Consider the following 13,603-nt stretch of genomic DNA (forward strand, 5'->3'; position numbering starts at 1 on the left):
TCTTCTTCTACCATCAATTATTACTGCTTAAACCCTTTGGGAAGCAAATTGTAAGAACTGGATAAAGTAGCAAAATGCCTCTGCAGATCAGCTAAGAATATTTAGGTACCAGAAAAGACAAAAGGATAACTTGTGAATAGTCTTTCTAAATTTTGTCCCTATGTCGTCATGCACACCATACTGCCTGCTCCCGCGTCAGTGTTGTCTTTAAGATGTGTCCCATAGTAAATTCAGCACAAGATTTAGGTGAGAAAGAGGAGTTCAAATTCTGACTGTCACTTGTTAGCTATGTGACTTTCAGCAGATAATTTAAGTTAATCAACGTTTCTTATTTGTAAAAAAAGTACTGGGAAAATTAATTAAGATAGTATATATGAAAAGGTTTTCACAATATAAAGCTCTCTGCAAATATTGCTACTGTTTTTAATAAACTTGTAAATTGAAATAGGAAAAAGATCAAATACTTAGCAGACTGAATTTAATGGATGTTTGGAATGTTCCTAATTTTTTTTTTCCTTTCCGTTATAGGGATCTTCTATTTAGCCAGATGTATGATAAATTAAGCGAGAATTCAGTAGCCAAAGGAGTGTTTTTGGAGTGCCTTGAGCCATATATTTTAAGTGATAAACTGGTGGGGATCACACCCCAGGTAATGAAAGATTTGATTGTTCATTTCCAAGATAAAAAGTTAATGGAAAATGTGGAAGCCCTCATTGTACATATGGATATCACCAGCTTAGATATTCAACAGGTGAGTTTATAGACTGCCTTCTGGAATAAACATCAATCTTTTATTTATTATGTTTACTTGACTGATCAGGCCTCAGTCTGCCATCTGCCTCAGTAAGTAAACCCCAATTACTTATTGAGCACTTTAGGTAAGATGTTTTATATACTTGTATTTGTCAATATATTTCTCAGGACTGTTTTTTAATGAAAGCTAGATTATGAACTCTCGTAAGCCAACAGTTTTCTGTTTCTTTGACATTCCCTAGAACTCTTATCATAGAGTTTATATTGGGTAGTTGCTCAATAAATGCTTATTGACAATAAATGCTTGTTTACTACTAGTTTTCATCCTGCAAGTGAATTCAACTATGAGTACTTTCATATAAATAATAAAATATTTTTACTTTTAAGAGTATGATATCTTTAAAAAAAACCAAAACTTAGTTTCTAAGTCCAGCGTTGATAATTTTCATACATCGAGTTTTGAAATAGTATAAGAATATTGCAGGGTGTCTCAGTGTCATCAGCCAGCCCATTGTTAGATAATATACTTCCAGTATATCTGAGGTCTCCACAGTAAGTTTTCAGTCCTTAAGAGGAGCAGTATGTGTACTGGCCTAAGGTATTTCACAGTTTAACTCTTTAGTTCCACATTAGTCCTAATAATGAGCATACTACTCCTGCAAAGGCACAAAGGCACCAAGCCCTATTGGGCTAAAATATGGGTAACTTAAAAAGAACTTAGATAGAATAACAAAAAAATTTTTTTAATGTGCAAAATTACATAGAAATGAAGGGTTTGGAAAAATGGTTATTCTTTCCAGAAGCTCTTTATAAATGGCTGTGAATTTGCAAAGTAAAGCCAGATTTTTTTTTATACATGCCTTCCTATTATAGGGGTAATTTGGCATAATCTTCACAGTCCAATAATAAGTCTGATGATTTAAGAGCATGTTATCAATATAGCTTTATTTACCGATTGACCAGTATAGGAGAAATTCTAATTTCTTCTCTTTCCAACATTTCTAGCATTTCTTCAATACTATGTAAATATTTTTCAGTCTTTTTCATGTTAAAACAGTTTTTAAAAAATCTCAGTCTTTCTTGCCTCCATATCAGTCCTGTTCCTCTTGTTCCCCTAGGTTCACTCTTCCCAGTCACACAGCCAGATTTCTTGAAAGCATCTTGTGTAGGTTGCTATTTGCATTTTTGTTTGCATCCTAATAACTCTTCAACTTTGCTTTCACCACAGTCAGCAGTGACCTCCATGTCTGCTATATCAATTGATATTTTTCAAATTTTATTATTTTATAGCATTTGTTCATTAATTCAAAGAGCATTTATTGAGTGTCAGGCTCTGAGGATGCTTCAGTGATCCTCGTGGACAAGGCTTATTCTCTCATATGGCTTACAGCTTAGCAAAAAAGTTTGACAATAAATATAAACAAGTAAATAAATAAGAAATATCTGAAAACAACTGTTATGTTAAAGAGCAAACAGGCAAGCAGGTAGCGAGAGAATTGAGAGTCTACTTTGGACCGGCTAATTATAAAAGCCTTTCTAAGAAAGCAACACTAAGTATGGAATATGAATGACAAGAAAGAATCAGTAATGCAAAGATCTTGGAGGAGATTATTGTAGGTAGAAGTAACAATGCCAAAAAAGTCATATGTACATGTACATAGGTGCACACACACACACATACCCTGTAACAGATAAAAAGCAAATAGATTTGAAATGTAATTGAGAGAGAGAGGTAGAGCTTTCAGGGCAAGGTACAGATTTTTCCATGTTATTCTAAAATCACTAAAAAGTTTAAAACAACATCACTCTGGTTTACTTTAGGGATAGCAGAATGAAGGGTGGGGCTCAAGGGGTGGGAGACTAGTTAGGAGCTGGCCCAGGGGGCGGTCCTGGCCAGAGATGGTAACAGGGAGATGGAGAGAGATCGCCAGATTTTGGAAATGTTTTGGAGGTAGAACTGATTTGCTAATGAATTGGATGCAAGGGGGTGGAAAGAGGATATAAAGATGATGCCTAACTTGTTGGCTAGAGAAACAAGGTAGTGATTCCTTTAAGAAGTTTGGAAGACTGGGGTAGGTTTCGTTTAGGAGACAACATCAAATTCTATTTTGACGTTTTATTTTGAGATAGCTACTAGACATTCAGGTGACGATAGGAAGTAAGTGGTTGGATATATGATTCAGAGAGTAGATTAGGGCCAAAGCTGTAAATGTTTTAGTCATCAGCAAAGAGATGTATGATCATGGCACTGGTTGAGAGGGAGGGTGGGTAGTGAGAGAAGAGAAGAGGTCCAACAACATGCCTTTCTCTAGAAAGACTACCCCAATGACACCTTTTCTCTTATCTCTATGGTACTCCCTATCATTCTCCTTCGTCGACCTGTATTCTTCTACTCCAGCCCTCTCTTCCTCACTTGTAATATAAATAGCTCTCATAGGAACAGAATATAAAGTACTCTGTATTTAAGTCATCTCTATTATTCTTCCTAAATATTTTCTCACTTTCATTTCTCTCCATTCTTAAACATTTCAAGTTCCTTTCCACATTAGGACCATCCTCCTTACTGCTTCTGGCTGCAGAGTCTCTAGTTTCTACCTGTGCTTTTGGCTCACGTACATGCATTCTTTAGGTCCTAACTTAAATATTGCTTCCTCAAGAATGAGACTTGAATATCCCAGACCAAGTCAGGTTCCTTCATAATACTTATCACAGTTGTAAATGAATTATTTGTGTAATCGAGTGTCTTCCTCAAGTCTTAACTTTCATACCATTTTGTGGCCTTCCCTTCTTTTAGTTAGTAGTGTCCAAGATGAATAGAAGTTCTGTAAGGGTAGATGCTAGGTCTGGGTTTGTTTTATTTATCACTGTATCTCCAATGTTTAGGAGAAGACTCAAATCTAGGTGTTTACTAAATATTTATGAACTATTGACTGAAGGTAAAATGTATATAGAAAAGGAAAGAATAGAGACGAAATAAAAATAGATGGAAGGTTGTTTAAAGTAACTATCATATTGTTAAGAGCAGTAATGAACCTCCAACAGCTCCTACCGTGGCCTGTGTTTGAGTACTTCAATTCTTTTCAGAGAAGGAATAAGAAAAATTAAGGAGGAGAATTCAAGATCTCCATTCTTAAAGGTTTAAGGAAAATAATTGGTTAGACTTTTTGAATTGTATGGACCAAGCAACTTTTCCTTTTTACAGGTAGTTCTCATGTGTTGGGAAAATCGTCTATATGATGCTATGATCTATGTCTACAACAGAGGCATGAATGAGTTTATTAGTCCAATGGAGGTAAGATACTTTCTAAATTGGGTACATATTTAATATTGTTTATTAATGTTTTTTCCCTGTTCTCTATTTGCTTTGAATAGTTTCTGTTCTCATCCAATAATTTTTTAATGATTTATTAGACTTTCACCCATTTGGGAATTTATTAAGTAGCCTTTAATTTCATATTTTCTACCAGTACTTACTTTTTTAAAAAAATCTTTATAAGTAGATATTTAAATCCCAGGGTACAATAGATAAAATTAATGCATGACTGTTAGACTTTATGTTTTATCCTAAGAATTTTTCATATTATAAAAGCTTTTTTAAAAGGTATAAAAAATTATCTATATATAATTATTATATGTAGAATATGTGCTGTTGAGTAATACTATTTGTAGATATATTCTGCTGGGGGAATGTCCTGAAAATATTGGAAGTTTGTTATTTTTTCACTGCTGACTTGTTGCTTTTCTAAGCTCAGAATTTTATAGCATTCATTATATTAGAATTATTTCTTCTTACATTAGAAGAGAACATCTAAAAAGCATTTGGGTATTTAAAAACCCCATACCCGTCTTGGTACTTGCTTTATATTTGAAGACATAGCTGAAAATAATGGATTTTGGAAACATGTGGTGCCCTGCCAGCCCATTGCCTTAGTACAGCGACTAAATACTTGGCTCAAAAGAGCCAGGCATCTGCTGAAGGCAACCAGTCAACTTTTTTGCATATTAAATGGTCATCCAAAACTATCTCCAGTATTATCAAGCCAGCGTGATAGTTCAGTCTGCTTTAAACACATTTAGGTTGGTGAGTATCCCTCTTAATTCGAAACTCCTTTATATTTGGTTGTACCTCTCTTCTCTTGGTCAGTTTCCAAAATAAGAGCCACAGCCCTATTCACCTGCTTTTGACCCTGATTGTATGTCAACTAAACATTCTTTACACTTGAACACCTCTCAGCTGCTTCCTCTGACCCAGGTCCAGTACTTCCCTGAGAAAGTTGTCAGCTGCCTCAGTGAGGTCCAAGGCCTCTCTGCATGCAGAACGACTAAACCACAATTAGGAAGAATTAATGCAATTTTACTTTCTCTGAAAATAATTCCTAAAAACAGATTCTAATCTGATGTGTTCTATGTTGATAAAAATGATTGCTGGGTTTGTGTTATCGTTTTGTGTGGATTTTTTATTCTTCAAAATCTGGTTTGCATTTATACCTGTACATCTCAGATGGAACATCCAGGTTGCCTTGTTTTCTGTTAAGAGTAGTTTTCAAGTTCAATGGTTTTCAGCAGGAGCTTGGTATTTGTTATTAAATAGTCATTTGGAGATTTTAGCAGTGGGAGGTTAGATGCATTCTGTGTTTCCTCTTTTATGATTCTCTTCCTTTAAGGAAATTTCAGTGTTTAAAGTTTAGTTAGTTTAGTACTTAAAGAGGTCTAAATTAATTTCTTTTGAAATTTTCTAGATTTTCTAGAGTGAAAGTGTCCTCACATTTGAGATGACTACTATAGTTTCTGAGATCTTTCTTTAGTTCTAGTTTTGGCTGCTTCAGAAGTAAAAGTAGTGCCTTGTGTTGGGAGGAAAAACTTCCTCTTACCAACTTAGGTCCCAGTCATTGGGGGAGACCTGCAGATTAACTGACAACAGACAGATTAATAGGAGAAAGGGCACGTTGTATTCACACACATGTACTGGGAGTGCTCAGTAATGAGTAACTCATTAGGCAGAGGTAATACTAGTTCAAGAAAACATTGAGGGAGTGGGAAAGGATTTAGGGCTTCCATGGGAAAGTATGGCTGGCTTTATTGGGCTTCTTGATGCTAATGGACAGTTACATTTGCACTTTTCAGTGCTAAGGGTCCCTCTTCTCCTAAACAGGAAACTACTTCTAGGAAGCCCAGCGTAGTTTTTCCATTTATGTTATCATATTTTCAGAGGCTCTGCTTAAATTTAGACTGTTTTCTTTTTCCATGGCTACTGATTATTCAAATGTTTTCTGTTTAAAGGAATCCTCATTATTATTTTGGTGGGCCATTAATCCATTTACTTGCTTATGATGTTCTAAAGAATAAAACACTTGTAGAAACCTAAGGATATTTTATGTTAGAAATTATAACCTAAACAAAGACCTTCATCTAACTGATATTTATTAAATGATTTCTTTTTGTGAGGAATATAACAACAAGTGCTTGTTTACCAGTGATCCTTCAGAAACAGTTCATGTTCACATGAAAGGTTCTTAATCTCAGTAGCATTTGACTGTCTAATTCCATCAGAGAAAGGTGATTACTAGCGTAAGATCCTTGATTATCTTTTTAAAGATAGTCTTTTTAAAAAATAATTGTATTTTTTTTCTATTTCATTTTCATACAGAAACTTTTCAAAGTCATTGCTCCTCCTCTGAATGCAGGAAAAACACTAACAGGTATTTTCTAAACCTTAATTTTTTTATCTTTATCTTTTTTTTTCTGTATTTTAAGATATTATTTAAATATAAAATTCACCAATTTTACATGTACAGTGTGAATTTTGGTAATCGTATGAAATTATGTAACCACCTCCATAATCAAACTACCGAAGAAACTATTTCCTTCACACTAAAAAGTTCACAGTCCCACCTTCAGTCAATCAGTGATTTACTTTGTCTCACATTTCATGTAAATGGAATAATACAGTATGTAATTTTTGGTGCTTTATTTCTTTCATTTAGCATACCGTTTTTGAGATTCATTCATGTTGTTGCATGTGTTAATATTTCATTCCCTTTGCTGAATGGTATTTCAAGAATTGGATCCACTGTCATTTGTTTACTTACCAGTTGATGGACATTTGAGTTGCTTCTAGTTTGGATCTTTAATAAGTAATGCTGCTACAACATTTATAAACGAGCTCTGTTTTTTATTTTTAATTAAATTTTTATTATGAGGAAATCGAAGTTCATATGCAGTTGTAAGAAATGACACAAGAGATCCTATATACTCTTTATCCAGTGATAACATCTTGCAAAACTTAAGCACAATATCACAACCAGATATTCACACAGATAAAGTCAAAATACAGAACAGTTTCATTACCACAGGTATCCCTTATATTGCCCTATCGCTGGTCATGAGCTATGAATAAGTTTTTGCGTGGGCACATATGTTCATTTTTCTTGGGCAGCCATCTAGGATTGGAATGGATAGATTTTATGGTAAATATGTTTTACTTTATTGTATGATTTTTCAAAATATCAGTACCATTTTGCATTCCCATCAGCAATGAGAGTTTCAGTTGTTTCATATCCTGGCAAGAGCTTGGTACAGTCAACTTTTTTAAATCTCTTAAAAATTTTAGCTGTTCTACTGGCTGTATGGTATCTCGTTGTGATATCAATTTTTATTTCCCTGATGGTTACTGATGTTGAGCTTCTTTTCATGACCTGCTGCCCATTCAGATATCTTCTTTCGCAAATTATCTTTAAATCTTTAGCACTTTTCTGAGGGTATGGAGGAGACATTATTTGACTTCATATTGTTGAGTTATAAGGGTGCAAGTGAGTGAACTCCCCAGCAGAGGAGTTCTTTGTGTAGTCTGGATACAAGCCCCTTTCTATTCTAATCTGTAGCTTACCTTTTTGTTTTCTTAACCATGTTTTTCAAAGAACAAAAGTTTTTAATCTTCATGAAGTTCATTTTGTTCATTTTTTCTTTTGTAGTTTAGACTTTTAGTGTTCTGTTTAAGAAATTTTTAACACAGTTCAATGTTGTAAATTATTCTTCTAGAAATTTAAGGGTTTTAGCACTTGTATTTAAGTCTATAATCCACTTCGAATTAATTTTCATGTATAATGCAATATCAGGTTGACGGACTTTTTTCCCCATAGAGCTATCGATTGTTCCCTGACCACTTTTCAAAAAGATTGTCTTGTTTCCATGTAATTACCTTGATACATTTTTGTCAAAAAAATTGTGACAAAAATAGATTTTCTCAAAAATCAATTGACCATATAAGTGTGGTTCTCTTTCTGTGCAATTATATTCCATCGATCTATATGTTTATATGATACCAATAATATATTGCCTTAATTGTTGTAGCTTAATAGCGAGTCTTGAAATCAGGTACCTTTATTTTTAAAATTGGCTTAACTAGTCTAGGTTCTTTGCCTTTCTAGTGAACTTTAAAATCGCTAATCAGTTCTTTTAAAAAGTTTATTAGCATTTTGTTTGGGATTGCATTGACTCTGTAGATTAATTTGGGAGCATTGCCATCTTAATATCACTGAGTCTTCTAATTTTGAATATATGTTTCTTCATTTGTTTTGGTCTTTTAAAATCAGTTTGCTTTCTCAAACTACAGAAAGGCAGCCGAGATTTTGAATCTATAGATCAGTTAGGGGAATATTGCTATCAACATTATTAAGTCTTCCAATTCATGAACACAGGATACCTTTTCATTTTTTTAGGTCTTGTTTAATTTCTTTCAATGATGTTTGTAGTTTTCAGTGTACAAGTCAAATACTTTTGTTAAATCTATTTCTAAGTATTTTATTTATTTCGATATACTCATAAATGGAATTGGTTTTTAAAATTTCATTTCAGAATATTCATTGCTAATGTCTAAAAATTAACTTTTATTATTGGTCTTTACTCCTGCATTTTTATTAAATTCATTTATTCTAATTTTTAAAATGAGTTCTTTAGAATTTTCTACATATATAAGATCATATCTATAAATAGGATAGTTTTACTTCTTCCTTTCTATTCCTTTTATTTTTTTTCTTCCCTAATTGCCCTCAGCATTGAACAGAAAAAGCAAGAGTGGACATCCTTATGTTTTCTTGATATAAGGGGGAAGCATTCAGCCTTCACCTTTAATGTGATGTTTGTTAACTGTGGGGATTTTTTTGCAGATGCCCTTTCCAGTTTGAGGAAGTTTCCTTCTATTCCTAGTCAGCTGAGTGTTTTTAGCATTAAAGAGTTTGATTTTATTAAATGCCTTTTTTTCCTGCATCTATGAAAATCTTGTAGGTTTTGACTTTTTTTTTTTTTTTTTGATATGGTCTATTGAGATTGAATTTTGTATGTTAAGCCAATCTTGCATTCTTGAGATAATCCCCCTAGGTCATGGTATATAATTTTTTTTTACATGATGCTGTATTGAGTTTGCCAGTATTTTTTTCTGAAGATTTTTATGTCTGTATTCATAAAGGATAGTATTCTGTATATTTTCTTTTCATATTTTTTTCTGGTCTTGTTATAAAGTATACTTGATATCTTGGTATACTTAACCTCCTAGGATGTGTTGAGAAGTGTTCTCTGTTCTGTTTTTCAGAAGAGTTTATGACGGATTGGTGTTAATTTCACTGTTTGGTAGAATTCATTAATGAAGCCATTTGGGCCAGGAATATTCTTTGTTGGAAGTTTTAAAATTATAGTTCAATCTCTGCTTGTTAAATGTATTCAGGTAATCTATTACTTCTTGAGGAAGTTTGGTAGTTTGTACTTCTAGGAATTTGTCTGTTTCATCTGCATTATCTAATTTGTTAATATATAATGCTTATGGTATTCACTTGTACTTTAGTTTTGTAAGCTCAGTAGTGATATCTCTTATTATTGATTCTTGTAACTTGAGTCTTCTCTCCTTTCCCTGGTCTGTCTAGCTAAAGGTTTGTCAATTTTGTTAGTCTTTTCGAAGAACCAATTTTGATTTTGACATCATTTATTTTTCTTTCCTCTTTCATTTATTTCAGCTTAGTTTTTATTATTTATTTTGCTTTGGGTTTAATTGGCTCTTTTTTGTTTTTGTTTTTTTTTTTTTTTTTTTTTAGTTTCTTGAGGTGGAAGTTTAGGTTCTTGATTTGAAATATTTTAAGATAGATGTTTATGGTTACAAATATCCCTCAAAGCAGTGCTTTAGCTGCATCCCATAAGTTTTGGTATATTGTGTCTTCATTTTCATTCATCTCAAAGCATTTTCTAATTTTTGTTTTGCAGTTGGTTCATTAGAAGTATATTGTTTAATTTCCACATATTTGTGAATTTCTCACAGTTCCTTCTGATACTGATTTCTAATTTCATTCCATTGTGGTCAGAGAATGTTGTAATATTTCAGTACTGTTAAATTTATTGAGACTTGTTTTATAGCCTAACATATGACCTATACTGGAGAATATTTCATGTGCCCTTGAACATAATATGTTGAATGTGTTTTTGTTGTTGAGTAGAGTGTTCTATAGATGTTTGTTAGATCTAGTTGACTTATAGTTCTGTTTAAGACTTTGAGTTCCTGTTCATCTTTTGCTAATTGTTCTATATGTTATTGAAAGTGGAGTATTGAAGTCTCCAAATACTGAATTATCTATTTCTTACTTTAAGTATAAAAGTTTTTGCCTCATTTTATTTTGGAATTTTAAACGCTCCTGCAGGCAGTTTACAATTCTGCCTTAGTTTTTACTTCCTGCTTGTGCAAAGCCTCAAAGTTAGCCATAGGTTATAGATTAGGGCATTGTTCGGTTTTTCCTGCGCATGTGCACAGCCCTGTACATATACATGTCCTTTTAGAGTTCCAGAAATATGTCGAAGCTTTTGAAAGCCTGGAGAGCTCCCATCCTCCAGTTTTTCCTTTTAAGTTTTTGGTGAGTCTTTTGTTAGTCCTTCCGGTAACACTGTCTCTGGTACTTGTAAAGTTAAACAACTGACCTAGTTGTTTCTGACAAATTCCCTGGACATAGTGCTGTTTGCAAAGAATAAACTCTTGAGTCGGATCAGAAAAAAGACAAGCCCTGAAAATGGAACTTTTGGGGAGCTCCAAACCCATTCTGCTTCCCAGTGGCCGATAGGTTGCTGGATTTCACAGCTACTGTAGTTTCAAGACTGTTGGTTTTCAAAACCCCTGAGTAGCTGGGGTAAAGAGGATAGGGACTAAGTAAAGTTAAAACACCAAGAAACTCACTGTTCTTACTGCGATTCAGCCATAAGTCTTAAACAAACATTTACTGGATTATTGTAAGCTGTTAGTTAATTTCAAGAGTTGAATTTGACTGTTTTTGCCCGTGTTCTCTTCGCTTTTATGGAAGAGCAGATTTTTTTAAGGTTTTTCTCTACCATCTCATAGGTCAGTCCCTCTGGGTTTTGCTTTTGTTTTGTTTCATCTTTTCCCCCACCTCTTTGTTCTTCTCCGATGATTTCTATTGCTCTACCTTCAGATTCACTCTTTCATGCCAACTCAGCTGTTAAATCCCACTCAGTGCATTTTTATCTTCCACAATTGTATCTTGCAGTTCTGTAATTTTCATTTGGTTCTTTTTTTATTACTCTGTTCCTCTCCTGCATCTCTTCATTTATCTGTTTAAATTTTCTTGCACCGAAACACGTTTTATTGTATTTCATTGAAGATAAATATAATAGTTGCTTTAAAATCCTTATCTGTTCTAACATTTTGTTCATTTCGGGATTAGACTTGATTGATTTTTTTTTTCTCTTAACAATATGTTATTTTCTTGGTTCTTCATATATTGGATAATTTTGGATTTCATCCTGAACATTATGAATGTTACATTCTGGAAATTACAGATTTTGTTCTTTTATTCAACTGAAAATTTTTTCTCTTTGTTTTATCAGATAATATTCTTGGCTGAGCTTGAATATGCAAACTCTTTTTCTGCTGCGGCAGCTCTAGTCTCTTATCAAAAGGTCGTTTTTCTTTAGTTGGTCTGCTTTTATTCTATTCTACATGTGTGGCTTAGGGGTGGTCAGTGATGATGGTAGAGTTTGAGGATCCTCTTTCTGGCTTTCTTTCTGCAAGATTATTACAGTGTGTTAACTGTTCATGTTTCTTAGCTTCTCTTTTCTAGTTCCCCAAACAGAGAGATTGCTGATTTTCTCATGTGAGCCCCCCGCTGTAGCTACGCTGGCCACATAGACTGTGTTTAGTCCCAGGCTGAAAGCCACAAGTAAAAGCAGTTTATTTGTGCACCTCCTTGTCTCCACTCCTCTAAGCACCTGGCCTCCTCACCAGAGCCTGTCTGCTTCTCTTCACACTCCAGTCTATTCAGGGAGGGAGCTCCAGTCTTGGTTCTGACTTTTTCTTTTGGGCTGAGCTGCTCTGGTTCTTTTTCATGCATCCCTCATGGATGTGGATAGACAATTTGAACATCCCCTTTTTGATTCTTTCCCTTTTGGGGATTCTCCTGCTATCTTCTACATTCATGGTTTCCTGGCTTCACTTTTCTGGTACCCTAGGCCACAAAGTGTTGGGTTTTTCCATCCACTCCCCCTTCCCCTACCCCTAAAACTTCTGTATATGAAGTGCAGAGTGCATTTAGCTCAGAGAAAGGCCGTGAAGAAGTTACTTGTATGGCTGCCAGGCTCCTCTCTTCCTGGTGAATATAAACTCCCCACCAGATTCGTCTATTTCTATTCACTTTGCAGAAGCTTCAGATAATTACTTTTAATATTATATCCAGGTTTTTATAGTTTTTTTTTTTTGTAAGGACAGGAGGTAGGGGGATCAGTTAGTCTATCATACCTAAAGTATCCTGAAACTAATCTTTTTTGAAACAGACTAGAAAGTTGTCTTTCACATGTATGTGTAGCGGAAATGAAAGCAGAATATTGGAAATCCAAATGGAATTGATGAACTTTTGCAACAAAAAAGTATATTAAAAGAGATATTGGGGAAAGAAAAGGAGGAAAAAAAAGATCAAGAAAATTAAATGCTATGTGAGTTCAGTATATGTTTACTAAGCACTTACTATGTGCCAGACGCTATGATGGATGCTAAGAACACAGAGATAATACAGTCACTGCCTTTAAACTCATAGTAATGGAAAAGTGGAGATGGAATGTTAAACAAGTAAATTTAACTCTTTGGGAATATCAGGAGCTAGATGCATTCTGAGATTTCTAGCAATAAAGGTTTATCTAACTGGCCAATAAACACGAATTTGTTATATTGGTTACATTTACACCATGTAAGTGCTAACCAAGTTGGATCAAATAACATTTGAAACTTCTGCCTTCCAGTCTGGCAAAAGGTGCTGAGAAGTCACCACTCTGTCTTACCAACAAGTAAAAAGCTGAACAAAAATCTCCCAGAGAAGTGAGGTCATAGGCCAAACCACCAAAAATTGGAGAGACAGGCAGATTACAGAGAATCATAACTTACTGTAGCAGACACCTCTACAGGAACCAGAGCTAGAGTAGGGAATCTTGAACTGTAGTTGACGAATTGCCAGGAGCTCAGTGTGAACAAGTCTTAGATTTAAAGACTCCAGGGCACCCAGCACCGGGGAGCTCCCATAGTTTTGTGTGATGTACCTCAAGGACTGCTACCAGGTTCTCACAGTGAATATCAGAAAAATTCCTTGTGCTTTTGCCGGGGAAGCAGAAAAGGAACCATTTTGAAATATCATAGAGTATCTTTTTTTTCTTAACTAGGCTTGCCATCAGGAAAAACTAACTTATTGTGGTTTTATCAGAACTTAACTTACTTGGGGGAAGGGAAGTACCCAACTCCAACACCTTTAAATCATCTTGTGCTATCTAAGGAGAAAAAAAATTGAGAACCATTGGTGAAGTTGACAGTCCAGGAACA

General features: G+C 34.4%; 1 protein-coding gene across 7 annotated transcripts in view; it reads left to right on the top strand.

Moving 5' to 3' along the window:
• Positions 1–13,603, top strand: part of VPS8 (VPS8 subunit of CORVET complex) — a 230,538-nt gene that overhangs the window by 89,789 nt on the left and 127,146 nt on the right. For all 7 annotated transcript variants that reach the window (XM_016159713.2, XM_016159714.2, XM_016159708.2 and 4 more), the window contains 3 exons: positions 529–751; positions 3,956–4,045; positions 6,401–6,452. In XM_016159713.2, the coding sequence (XP_016015199.2) occupies positions 529–751; positions 3,956–4,045; positions 6,401–6,452 (365 nt within the window). The remainder of the gene's footprint in view (positions 1–528; positions 752–3,955; positions 4,046–6,400; positions 6,453–13,603) is intronic.

The sequence above is a fragment of the Rousettus aegyptiacus genome, unplaced genomic scaffold, assembly GCF_014176215.1.
Source record: "Rousettus aegyptiacus isolate mRouAeg1 unplaced genomic scaffold, mRouAeg1.p scaffold_m13_p_4, whole genome shotgun sequence".
NCBI classification, from domain to species: Eukaryota; Metazoa; Chordata; class Mammalia; order Chiroptera; family Pteropodidae; genus Rousettus; species Rousettus aegyptiacus.